The sequence below is a fragment of the Lactuca sativa genome, chromosome 9, assembly GCF_002870075.4.
Source record: "Lactuca sativa cultivar Salinas chromosome 9, Lsat_Salinas_v11, whole genome shotgun sequence".
Taxonomy (NCBI): Eukaryota; Viridiplantae; Streptophyta; class Magnoliopsida; order Asterales; family Asteraceae; genus Lactuca; species Lactuca sativa.
Window position 1 is genome coordinate 22,824,347 of NC_056631.2, and position 12,355 is coordinate 22,836,701.

Consider the following 12,355-nt stretch of genomic DNA (forward strand, 5'->3'; position numbering starts at 1 on the left):
GTGACATAAAGATTTAATTATTGAATTAGTAGCTAAGATATGACTTTTAATTTTGCTTTGAAAAATTTACGTATTTATTTAAAAATGTATTAAAATTTTGATAAAACTAAATAATTTTATTAAATTAAACATTAAAAGTTTATATCGAACCAATATAAAACTTATTGTATGTTATTTAGATTTAACTTTTATCCAAACCAATTAAACTGGATTTTATTTGGTTCTATTTAAGTTAATATTTTAAAAGTCAATATAGTTCATTGATTGTGAACTTTTATTTTTTTTATTAAAGACAACATACTCTTATTATAAAACCAAAACGAAAACATATTTTTACCTGTAAGCCAAAACCACATACTTATATTTTTAAAACCAAATAGCAACGTACTATTATTTATATAATATCATTTTTTTAATAACACGTCATATTTTTTTTCATAAAAGTAAATATATTTGAATAAGAAAAATAAAGATAAATCTTGAATATTACATCACGTAAAAACTAAAAGGTAATAGAATGATGTTTTTATACTTCAAATATATTTAAATAAAAAAAATAGAAAACAAAAATATTACTTATGTATTTGTAACGCCCAATTCCTGGGACGTATTTATTTTGATTAAAAGTTCTTTTTAGAAGAACTACTCAGCGAGTTGTAGCGCTAACTCGCTGAGTAGATGTCGAGATGGGTGCGGGCTTTAAGTGAGCTACTCGGCGAGTCCACGCCTGGACTCGACGAGTAGGTCAATCAGGAGGAGACCCAAATCCTTAGGGTTTGCACCCTATTTAAACGTCCTTATAGCCCCATCTCAGCCTCTATCATCCTCAGAGCGAAACCCTAACCTCCATTGGCAAGTTTGAGTGATTGTTGTCTTGTGAAGGGACTTTTGGGGCACTTTGGAGCAAGTGGAAGAAGAGAGAGATTGAAGAGGTCAAGGAAGGGGACTTAGATCCAGAACACATTCATTTGTAGTCATCCATCCTGGTAATAAAGTTTCCATCTTGGTTATTGAATTATTAGATCTTGTTTGTCCCTAAATTGTTACTTTTAAGCCCTAAAACCCCAAATCCTTGAAGAGAAACCTTATGGTTGGGTTATACTCCAAATCTAGACCTTATGGATGTATTAGAAGCATAAAGTTGTTGTGGTTGAAGTGATTAAGGACCCCATTGAGTGCATGACCTCTTAAAGGACTTGGAACTTGCATTTTGAGCTTATAGGGCCATGAATGCACGTAAAGGTTGCAACTTTACGTGTTAAGCATGCCCTAGGATCATGGATCTGTGGCTTTGAAGTGTTGCATGTCTCTGTTTCGGCTCATATGGAAACTGGGTCAAGGGACTCGGCGAGTCCCAAGGTGGAACTCGACGAGTTCTATGAAGATAGCCTTAGACTCGGCGAGTTGGAAGAAAACTCGGCGAGTCCTATGAAGATTGCCTAGTACTCGACGAGTTGCTCATACAACTCGGCGAATAGGATGAAGGACTATTGGACTTTGGTTTAGAAGGAAAACTCGTCGAGTCAATGCTCAACTCGACGAGTAGAGACGGGTTTATGGTCAGACAAAGGGATAGGGACTCGGCGAGTTGGCAAGCCAACTCGGCGAGTCGGGTCAACTGACAGTTGACTTTGACCATGACTCTTGGGATGGTTAGGGGGTAAATGGTCATTTTACCCTAAGCTCGGTTAGCAGTATTTGACTAAGTGATTTGTGGGAATTGTAGCCGTAGGAATTCCGGGACAGCAACAGTAGAAGACAGTCAGTTCCCACACAAACCAGTAGCTACCTTTCGAGGTGAGTTTCCTTCCAGTAGTAACGGGTCTAAGGCACCAAGGCCGGCCCGTATAGACGATATGTTAGTGTCGGAGGGTGGGCAGAGCCCGTATCTCATAGTTGAGTTTGATTATGATATATGCCAGTATGATAGAATTGTTTATACTCGTTGTCTGTGTGATACTTGTATGTTATGGTTGAGCAGCTGAGTGTGGGTGAGGCCCGTATCTCTCTGATAGTGGAGTGTGGGTGAGGCCCGTATCTCTCTGATAGCAGAGTGTGGGCGAGGCCCGTATCTCTCGGATAGCGGAGTGTGGGCGAGGCCCGTATCTCTCGGATAGCGGAGTGTGGGCGAGGCCCGTATCTCTCAGATAGCAGAGTGTGGGCGAGGCCCGTATCTCCTAGTTGTTCTTTGTATGTTTGTATGGTATGAAGTATGATGGGGGAACTGACTAAGCTTCGTGCTTACAGTTTTCAGTTTTGGTTTCAGGTACCTCTTCTTCGAAGGGGAAGGAGCTGGCGCGGTAGCGGCCCATCACACACATGCCTCGTATTTCCGCACTAGGAGATCTTCCTGGGGATTTGTACTCTGACATTTGTTACGTTTTATGAAAATGTTTTCCAGACATGCGATATCTTTTATGAAATGTTATGATCGGTGAACATTTTATTTCTAATGTTTTACTAAGCATATGTTTTAAAAATGAAATTTTTGGCTCGTATTTTTGGGATGTTACAGTATTGTAGTTTAAATATTTTAGATAAAGTTTATATAACAAAAATTATTTATATATTAACTAAATAAATTTACATGATGATTAAAATTAGTAAGTTTTATTTTTTCAGATATATAAATATTACATTTTTTTTGTTTTTTAAACTTATTATTTGATTTATGATAGTTAATACAAAATTTAATAGAATTCATTTAAATTTCACAAATCAAATAAAAAAATTTTAAAAAAACTAAAATATAGAAAATATAATATTTATATAACTAAATTTCACAAATTGTCAACAAAGTTTTACAAATGGCCCTTAAGTGAAGTTTCACAAATGACCCTTAAGCGAAGTTTTACAAATGGTCATGTGGTGAAGTTTCATAAAATGTCAAAAATAACTCTTATCGAAAATGTGGTCAACTTAAGAGCTTCATCAAATGAACATCCACAATAAGGACCATTAGGGTGCAATTTTTTTTTCTAAATGGACAATTCATATAAAAAGGTTTCATAAAAACTGTTTGGGAAACAAAATCAAACCATAAGGACCACTAGTAAAATTTTATCTAATAAATAAGTCCACATGCATAGTGGTTTTTAAAGAGATTGTGAAAAGAAATGTTCTAGAACCTCTATAGTATATAGCAAATCAATATACTAGTTATTATTATTTATAAAAAAAAATATATGTCCAAAATCGAATACTTTTCGTGCAAATCAATATACTAGTTATTATTATTTATGAAAAAAAATATATGTCCAAAATCGAATACTTTTCGTGGTTTTAGTCCTGAAATTAAGAAATTTATGTGTTTTGGTCCTAGGGAAACCTGTAAGGACGATTTTACCCTTCAAATTTCCTTTTTGTATTTTTTGTATTTGTATTTTAATCTTTTATTAATTAAAAATAGAAAAGAAAATAATGGACCCACTTCACACATACACACAAACACACACACACACACACACTCCGATGACCAAGAAGATCACGACTCAGACTTTTCCTCTCCTTTCGTATACTCCTCCTTAAACCCAATGACACCACCATGATCCTTTAAACTTGTGGTCAAGTGGTCAACGGCACCATCGTCGGCTATCGCCGCAACCCCATTTGGTTCGTAATTTGCCTCGATTAGCCCTCAAATACCATAACTCACCAGAATCGATTCAATCCACGACTGTGGGTGTTAGCGTTATTCCATCTTTCCGATTTGAATCTGACGGCGATTCAGAACCTAGATAAACCTATTCATCTCATGCTCAAATCGATTCAATCTATGAATGTATTATGGATGGACCAGATTCTGAATCTTTTCATCTGATTAATCCAGATGGGTTTCTTGGTCTATAAGAATATAGGAGAGACATATAAGTCTTACCCTTCAATCATAGGATCAAGGTCCAACTGAACCAGTTGAATCGATTCAACACGGGTCTTGTAAATTCTAAGGTTGACTGTCATGGATATTGCAAAACTAGGGCTTGTAAAGTTAAGATTCAAACCTGCAAATTGATTGTAGAGTGTTTTTGTGTGTGTGTGTATCTATGTATGTGTGTTCATCAGTGTATATAAGTTTTGCATCGGGAAGATTTCAATAGAGAAATGGAAGATGATGCAGGTTAGAGTAAGATTTTGCATGTGAAAGGGAGAGGGGAAGATTGTAGGGGCGATCTTGGAGTTTCGGTGCTCATTGGAGTTCTGGTGTTTGCGGGGGATCTTGGTTTCTAACGAAGTGCACACACATACAAATTTTTTGTTCTGAATTTTTTCGTGAGTTGCAGGTTTTGTATGAAAGAGAGAAAGAGAGGGACAAAGAGAAAATCAAATGGAAGAACGATAGGGTTATGGGTTGCTCTTTTTTTTAATTTGCAGGTGAAGAAGAAGAAGAAGAAGAGAGAGAGAGAGAGAGAGAGAGAGAGAGGGGGGGAGAGAGAGAATGGGGTACAATGGGTGGAGTCGTGGAGAGGGGTAGGGTGATATTTTTTTATTTTTTTATAATTTTTTAAATACTAAACTCAATAAAAAATGGAAAAAAGAAATAATAAGGGTAAAATGGACATTTCAATATTTTTAGGACCAAAACCAAAGAAAAACCTTGATTTTGGACTATCCATGCAAGTTGGAAACATTTTGGACCCTATCCAAAGTTTTTTGAATACCACAGGGACCAATTTTGCAGTTTTGTCCATAATTTATTATTAAAGTTCTCAATTGTTGAGAAACAACCATTTTGACATACAATAGAAAATCTAGTCAAATTTTGTTCACCCCTCGAATAGGTTAATATTTATATCTTCTATGTACATATTTAGTCATTTATATATAATTTATCATTAAAATAACATATGTTTTTTCAAAAGCATCGTTTTAATTAGAAATGTTTTTTGATTTTGATTTTTCAAATAAGGATAATAATAATTCAAACTTCAAATTAAAGTACAATTTGATTTCCAAAAGTCAAGACATTGGGAAAAAAGTTAAACTTAACAATAAATCCACAAATTATTCAATGTCATGTCATCTTAGTCAACTATAGTAAAAAGAATAAATATGATTGATTTATTTGTCACCTAAAATCAATGTTCTAAAAAGAACATCGTTGCAATGTGAGACTCTGGTATCCGAAAAATTCTAATTGCAGTGATATTAGGTGTAACACATCATGGCGTTATGACATAAGTTTTTTCCAAGTACCGTTATTTATTTATTTATTTATTTTCATTTTATCGATCGGGTGTGAAATCATTGGTTTCTTGTTAACATTTTTTTATTTAGTTGTTGATTTTGTAAACTTGATATAGTTTATATAGATTTACAATTATGTGATTTGTTTTCTTTTTGTATGTATTCATGGTGTTCAATATAATTGTGTGACAGTATAAAACATATTGCTTATATAGACAAATGTTGTCTTAAGTCATATATTAAATAACATCATAACTCATGAAGCTTGAAGTTCAATCTTAATGTCATGTTATGCCTCATATGCTATTTAGAAGTTTGCTTAAAATTCATAAAATCTATTTTAAGAGACAACCAAGTTCGACTAAGATAGCAAGTCATTGAATAGTTTGGGACTTTTGTTAAGTTTTTATATTTTTTTGAATGTATCGGCTCTCAAAAACTAAATTATAATTTGGATAGTTCAGCTTGGATTTTAATTCAATTTGAACTATTCAAATCTATATGTTAAAATGTGAAATCAAATTAATACCCTTTGACCAAATGATGTTTTCGAACAAAATGTCATTTTAATCTTTCATTAAAATTAAATTTTTTGAACAATGCATTAAATCATATATAAAATTTAAATAAAAAATGATCAAATATGTATACATAATTATTTACCACACATAAAACAATGATGTGAACTTGAGCTTGCAACTAAACCAACATAATTGTAGATCTAATTATTCTTAACTTGTGCGATATGCCTATTCTATTTTATTGAATCAATTATCGAAATTATGAATAATTTTATCAAGTATTGTTGGCTTTCAAAACTATTCTTAAAATGTCGCATAAACATGTATCGGAAACCTAACTTACAAAAGAAGGCATTAGGGGCGGATGCAAACCACAAGGACCATCCGTGTAATTTTCTCAAATTCATATGTAAAATATAGGTTTAATTCGGATTTAAAAAACTAATAACAACGCCCTCAATGATATTTGGGCTGGGTTTTTAAATTATTGATATTTGGGCTTAGCCACTTCGCAAAATTGATTTTGAAAATAAGAAAGCCCAATTTGTGTGTTTATTTTTTGGCTCATGAAAAAATGGTAACAAAGCAAAATCAAAAAAATAATTTATGTCTCCTTCATAGCCAACACACTAATGTCGGAACGGTTAATAGTTTTTATGACAGAGTATAAGAAAATGTTTGTAAAGATTTAGTAATACAACACTAATCCATTTATATTGCTTTTATTAACAACGTGAAAGTTCAAGAAAAACGTACCATATCGGATTAAATGCTTTAGTTAAGGTGTGTAGACATCTACTTAATAGTTCATTACCATTTCATAGACATGATGAGTTATAGGCATCTTTGCATAGAGGATAATTCTTGGAAAGAATAAAACCAATTCGAAAACTTAGTGAGGATATCCGTAAATTTACATGAAAATGCTCCGAAAAATAATCAAGTGGTTTCACTAGCGATGTTATATCATTATTAGTTGACAAAGAAGGAACAAATGGTTGTGGTTTTGCGATATGTTGACAAACTTGGGCCTGTTAAGGAGAGATTAATTTGTAGGTGTCGTTCATGTAATATTTCATAGACTCTTTATTTGCTAAACATGTATTGAATATGGAAAAAAAATGACAAGATTATGATGGAGAAAGCAATATACGAGGTGAATTTAATGGTTTGAAAGCTCAATTTTAAAAGATAATATTTTGGTTTTTATGTATATCGTTTTGCTCACCAACTTCAACTAGTGATTGTGTTCGTTGTAATAAATCGCAATGGTGTTGGAAATTTCCTTGAATGTTTCCCCTTGGTATGATTGTGGTTTGTGCTTACTGCCAACAAAAAGATATGATTCGAGAAAGTTATAAAAAGATAAGTGCAATAAGCAATTGGTATCGACGAAATTGAAACTAGGACATGGTCTATGCAGTTATCGCGGTCAAAATTTCAATAGCGATCACATGCCGCTATTTGAGATCGCGGTTATCGTGGTGGTATAGCGGTGATATAGCGGTTTATTAATATTACGTATAATTTATAATTTTATATTATATTTATATAGAATTTATATATTTGAGTATTATACTATAAGTCTATATAGAATTAATATCATCAAACCTAAAAAGTCATATAAAAACATAACTTAATATTCTATTATATTAATATGGAAACTAGGTAGTGTAAAAGTATCAAATAGAGTTTAATTGGATTGCATGGGTTCAATATCGTATTAGTAGTCCGTGGTTGATTTAAGGAGTTGAGTCCCAAGTCGTGGCCTCATAGGAGTGGGTCGATTTACAAAAATCATTAATGGAGTGTGACCATGGCAACTCAAGTTGGCGTGAGTTCAAAAAGAGATGAGAAAAAGAGTTGTCGGTAAACATAGTTGCTTTGAATGTTTTTAATTATGTTATTTGTTCGGGCTTTTTAAAATGAAAGTGTAGTGAGATCATTAAGACTAGTTTTTTATTGAAAAAAGTAACCAATTGACCAAAAATGTGAACAAAAATGGAATAGCGCCCGTAGCGCCGCTATAGCGGTTATTGAAATATCGGTAAATAGCGGTGAATAGCGCCGCTAATAGCGGTACCGCGAAATGAAAACGCTAAACAGAAAATAGCGGTTCTTGATCTCCGCAAAACGCTATAGCGCGCAATTGATAGCTTAGGACATGGTTAAATCAAGAACTTTCACTAATACGAGTTGAAGATACATATTAGGGTTCTTGTTATAAAACAATGTCAAGTTTAATTTCTTTATTTCAGGAAGTTCTTAAAGTCATTGAATATGTTGAAAAAAGGAAGGTAAAAATGGATTTAGTCGGGACCAAGCACATAATGTTACTTTGTATTTTAAAACATTTAATTTTGTGTTTTATTTGCACTTGATGTTGCCTAGCTTACAAATATGTTGTTACAAGCTCTTCAAAAAAAGATCAAGACATAATTGGAGTGGTTTCACTGATAAAAATAACAAGGAAAAAATTACAAAACTTTATAGAATATGGTTTTAAAGATCTTTTAGAGGAAATATACTATTTTGAAAAGTATGATATTGAAAAGTCGACATGTCGACTGAAGACAAAATACCAACATCAACAATCAACTTCATTATAAGTTGATATCTTTACCATGGTTTTTGATATGCAATTTCAAGAGTTTCGTGATCGTTTTAGAGAGATAAGGACCTGATTGCCAAATATGACGGTATGGATGAGCATTTGATACAGAAAAAAACCAGATCCAAAGTATTCAATTCGGTTCTATGTTCACCATTTCCCATTAAATCGGTTCTCGAGACTCGAATCTCTGTTTGGTTCGGGGCGGACTCAGAACTAGATATATCCCTAAAGAACACACTTATTTGTAGAACCAAACCAGAACTATGAAGCTCCCCTTGCCCCTATAAAGCTCCGCCCTTGCCGATGCTCATCCATATATGGCGGATTTTAGCCCTTGTTAGTTTTTACTTATTTTTGCAATTTGACGCATCAAAGATGGTAAAATAGAGTATGTTATATCCGAATAATATTACAAATGTGAAAATGAGGAATCTTGCACAACTTAATTTTTATTATGATGTTGTGAAACAATATGTTCGGTTTTCTAATTTGAATGGAGCCGTCGACCTTTCTAGAGTCATGGTGGAAACAAGAAAACACATTTCTTATTACTTGGTATAGGAGGTAGTAAAGTTGACATTGTTTTCGGCTATGGAGCTTATGAGATCGGTTTTGAGAAACCGGATCGATGATAATTTTTTAATTCTTTAATTTGTGCCGTTGAAATAGAATAATTAGCAAAAGTTACAGACGAAGTTGACATAGATTGTTTCCAAGATATGGCAACTTATAGATGACAATTATAATATGTATTTGAACACTTTTTTGTAATGTAACTTTGTTATCGGTATTTAAAATAGTTTTGAATCGACTCAAAAAAAATTATTTGATATTTTTGTGCCCCATTATATCATATTCAAACATTGACTCCGAATGTATATATTTTTAAAGAGAAATTAAATTGATTTTTATTTTTTATGTCTACAAATGCTCCTATCTAATAAAATTATGACAAGTGTCATCATTACATATTTTTTAACTAACTCATTAAGGTTATATTAGAAAGATATCAAATAAAATTAAATTGAATGGTGATCTGTCATAATTTTAGTGAGTATGAATAATTATAGGAATAAAAGATAGGAGATAATTTAATTTCTCATTTTTAAAACAGTACCATCGATGTTTTTTTGTTACTTACTACTGTTTAATAAGATAGAAAATAGTATTTGTCGAATGTATATGTTTTAGAAACCAAATTTAGTTTAAAAACTTTGTTAATGGAAATTACTGATAATTAACTGTGAGTTTGATTATGTTTGAGGATTAGATTCAAATGTTAAGGGAAATGTACACGACAAAATTATATAAAATATTTCATTATTGATTATTTCTTTCGCAAAATAGAGTGTATTATTACAGCATACGAGCACACGAGAAAAAATGAAAGACGTAACGTATCACCACTCTTTTTGCCTTTATTTTGATAAAATCTTAAGCATCAGCAAATCTGAAGAAAAAAAAAAGCCGAAACAATTAGCAAATCTGCCTCATAGTTAGACAAAAATAAGAGATAATTCTGATGATTTACCCCAACTCAGATAGCTTCATGAATGATTCTGCATAAGCACCAAAGAATGCATCTTGATCCTATGAAAAATATATTTGTTAAACACAACAAGACATAAAAAAATTGTACTTTGGTTGACACACAAAAACTGTTACCGACTAATGTCAATGGGATAAAAGTTCATTCAAAAAGTTAGAATAACAATATACCAAAATACCACAACATTCAAAAAAATAGCCATAAAAAATTTATCATGTCATGTCTTGTCCTGTCATGTCATTTATAATACTAGTTGTGAGACCCATGTATTACATGGGTTAATTAAAAAAAAAGTTAAATATGAAGGTCTAAATAATTGAGAACTTTGAATTTATAAGAAAATAAGAAAAATAATTAATTATTAAAATAATGTTTTTTATCTTTTAAAATTAAATAAATACTTTAAATAAATAAACAAAAGAAACTAATAAACTTTAATTTAATTTTTTTGAAATTAGAAGGTAGACTCATTAATGAAATTGATATACATTTATTACTATATTTATTGTAATTATTATATTAAAATATGTAATTTAATAAAATAGAAAAAACCATTAAATGACATATGGAAAAAAAATTAATTCAAAATTACCACAAATTGACATTTGTCAAATTGAAAGAGAGCATGACATGTGGAAAAAGTTCTTTATTTATTAGGGAGGATATATAATACAGTAAAATACATTATAGTATAACAAATAAATGCACGTACCAAAGCAAATTTTTCAACGAGAGGACGGAAAACGGGATCTTCAAGGAGGGCCTTATCGGTTGGTAGTTGAACAAGCCCTTCCTTCTCACCAGCTAGAAGTTCTCTGTAACCGGTTAAACCGAATCAATAATTACAAATAATTTAAATCTTGATTTACAAAAAAATAAATTGAAACAAGTGTTACTTGAAGTAGCTATTATCGAATGTCAACGGGTTACGTGTCCATGATCCTTCAATCCCAGATCGATCCCTATGGCAAGATCCCTATGGAACCATATAAATATATAATCACTTACATTATAAACTACTATAAACAAACCACTTGATGGATAAGTTAACCGAAAAAAAAATGATAAAATGGCTAATCACCAAAGTATGGCCACCAGAAAGAGCAACAATGTCTTGATCATTCAGACCCATGGTGTTGATAAATATAGCTCTTAATTGATCGCTTCCTGAAATGAAATAACTTAATTCCCGAAATCCATAATGAAATTAAGTTAAATTTCATCATGATTTTACGAACCCTGATTGGGAAGAGGGAGACGCCCGTCTGCTGGTGGCTCGTCTTTGTCTTGTCTGCCTGGGTGGAAAGGGATATTTGGTCCTCCGGTGGTCTCAACAGCAACAATGCCAGCCAACTGAATGAAAAGGGAGATTAATAATGTCTGAAAGATTACATGAATTAAGTTTATGAAACTAGTGATTTAATTCACCATATAAAAGTCGGCATATGAGATGATCGGAAGCTCTTGTTTGACTGGTTCCAGTAGATTGACAGCAGTGTCAAGGCCAACGTTGGGTCCATGAGCTTGTTCAGCTTTTTGCCTCATGGTTCCGAATGGACCTCCGGTTTTGGAGTTCACATCAAAAGTTCCAGCAGAATGAAATCTGAAACCATAATTAGGTTAAATTAAAATCGACAAGAACAATGGAGTCTCTGTGTTGTTAGCTTACGCCATTCGGAGCATCAGAGGAGCACAGTTCTGCTCAGTGAATAAGTCTCGAAGCTTCCTCTTCGCTTCATCAACAGCTTTCATGTATTCGTCACTCACAGCTGGATAGGATTTCCCCATGGTCTCGAAAATTACTGAAAGTTCAAAAAATCAAAGCACGTAAAAAGAAGATCGCCATTCGCCGATGATATCACGACTTAACCAAAGCCGATAAGAAAATTAGGCGCGATGTGTAACTGAATGAGCAAAATCAAAGGATTCAAAACAAAATCACTCATAGAGAACGCGTAGTAACCAAATTTATGTGTTGATTCACTCTATAAGTAACACACCGAATGGAAAATTGAAGTGCAATGAGCATAGAATCAAAGCATATAACCAGAAGATCGCCGATGTCATTCGAGAAGATGATAATAGATGAAATCACGACTCAATCAAATCTAAAATAACATTGTTCATACAATTTGTTTTGCATTATACAATTAAATTGTAATTGGAGAAAAATATATAACGTAATTACCAGTGAGTAGATGAAAGTGGAACTCGAGGATTGACATGACAGTGGGGAGATGACATGCTTTTATAACAGGGATTTTCGGTTTCAACGTGTTTATTGTGAACGTTGGATCAGTAACTTATATGAGCCGACTTTAAGATGAAAATCAGTGAATTACAAATATAGTCCCTGCACTTTTTCTAAACAGACGCTTTTAATTTTTGTTTTTAAGAACTTCTTTTTACATTGTTTTACATCTGGATTCGTCTTGTCTTCTTTCAACTAACAACCAACTTGAAAAATGTACGAGTACAGAGCATGTA

The 12,355-nt window shown here is 32.6% G+C and overlaps 1 protein-coding gene across 2 annotated transcripts; it reads right to left on the reverse strand.

Moving 5' to 3' along the window:
• Positions 1-9,610: 9,610 nt before the first annotated feature.
• On the reverse strand, positions 9,611-12,128 carry LOC111882573 (L-ascorbate peroxidase 2, cytosolic). Of its 2 annotated transcripts, none has more exons than XM_023878939.3 (9): positions 12,057-12,128; positions 11,538-11,670; positions 11,297-11,471; positions 11,107-11,221; positions 10,950-11,035; positions 10,765-10,844; positions 10,581-10,683; positions 9,851-9,909; positions 9,611-9,769 (listed from the first exon to the last, which is right to left on the reverse strand). In XM_023878939.3, exons 1-9 carry the CDS (start codon positions 12,091-12,093, stop codon positions 9,754-9,756), a joined length of 804 nt encoding a protein of 267 aa, XP_023734707.1. In that variant the 5' UTR covers positions 12,094-12,128; the 3' UTR covers positions 9,611-9,753. The 2 variants fall into 2 exon arrangements, with proteins under 2 accessions (XP_023734707.1, XP_023734706.1); XM_023878938.3 differs by lacking the exon at positions 12,057-12,128 and adding an exon at positions 11,869-11,985.
• Between the last annotated feature and the right edge of the window lie 227 nt (positions 12,129-12,355).

Coding starts and splice junctions, on each gene's coding strand:
- LOC111882573 (XM_023878938.3), bottom strand. CDS start 11,935: ATGACATCGGCGATCTTCTGGTTATATGCTTTGATTCTATGCTCATTG. Junction 10,845..10,949: donor TTTCTGGTGGCCATACTTTG/GTGATTAGCCAT, acceptor ATGGTTCCATAG/GGATCTTGCCATAGGGATCG. Junction 9,910..10,580: donor TCGTTGAAAAATTTGCTTTG/GTACGTGCATTT, acceptor TATTTTTCATAG/GATCAAGATGCATTCTTTGG.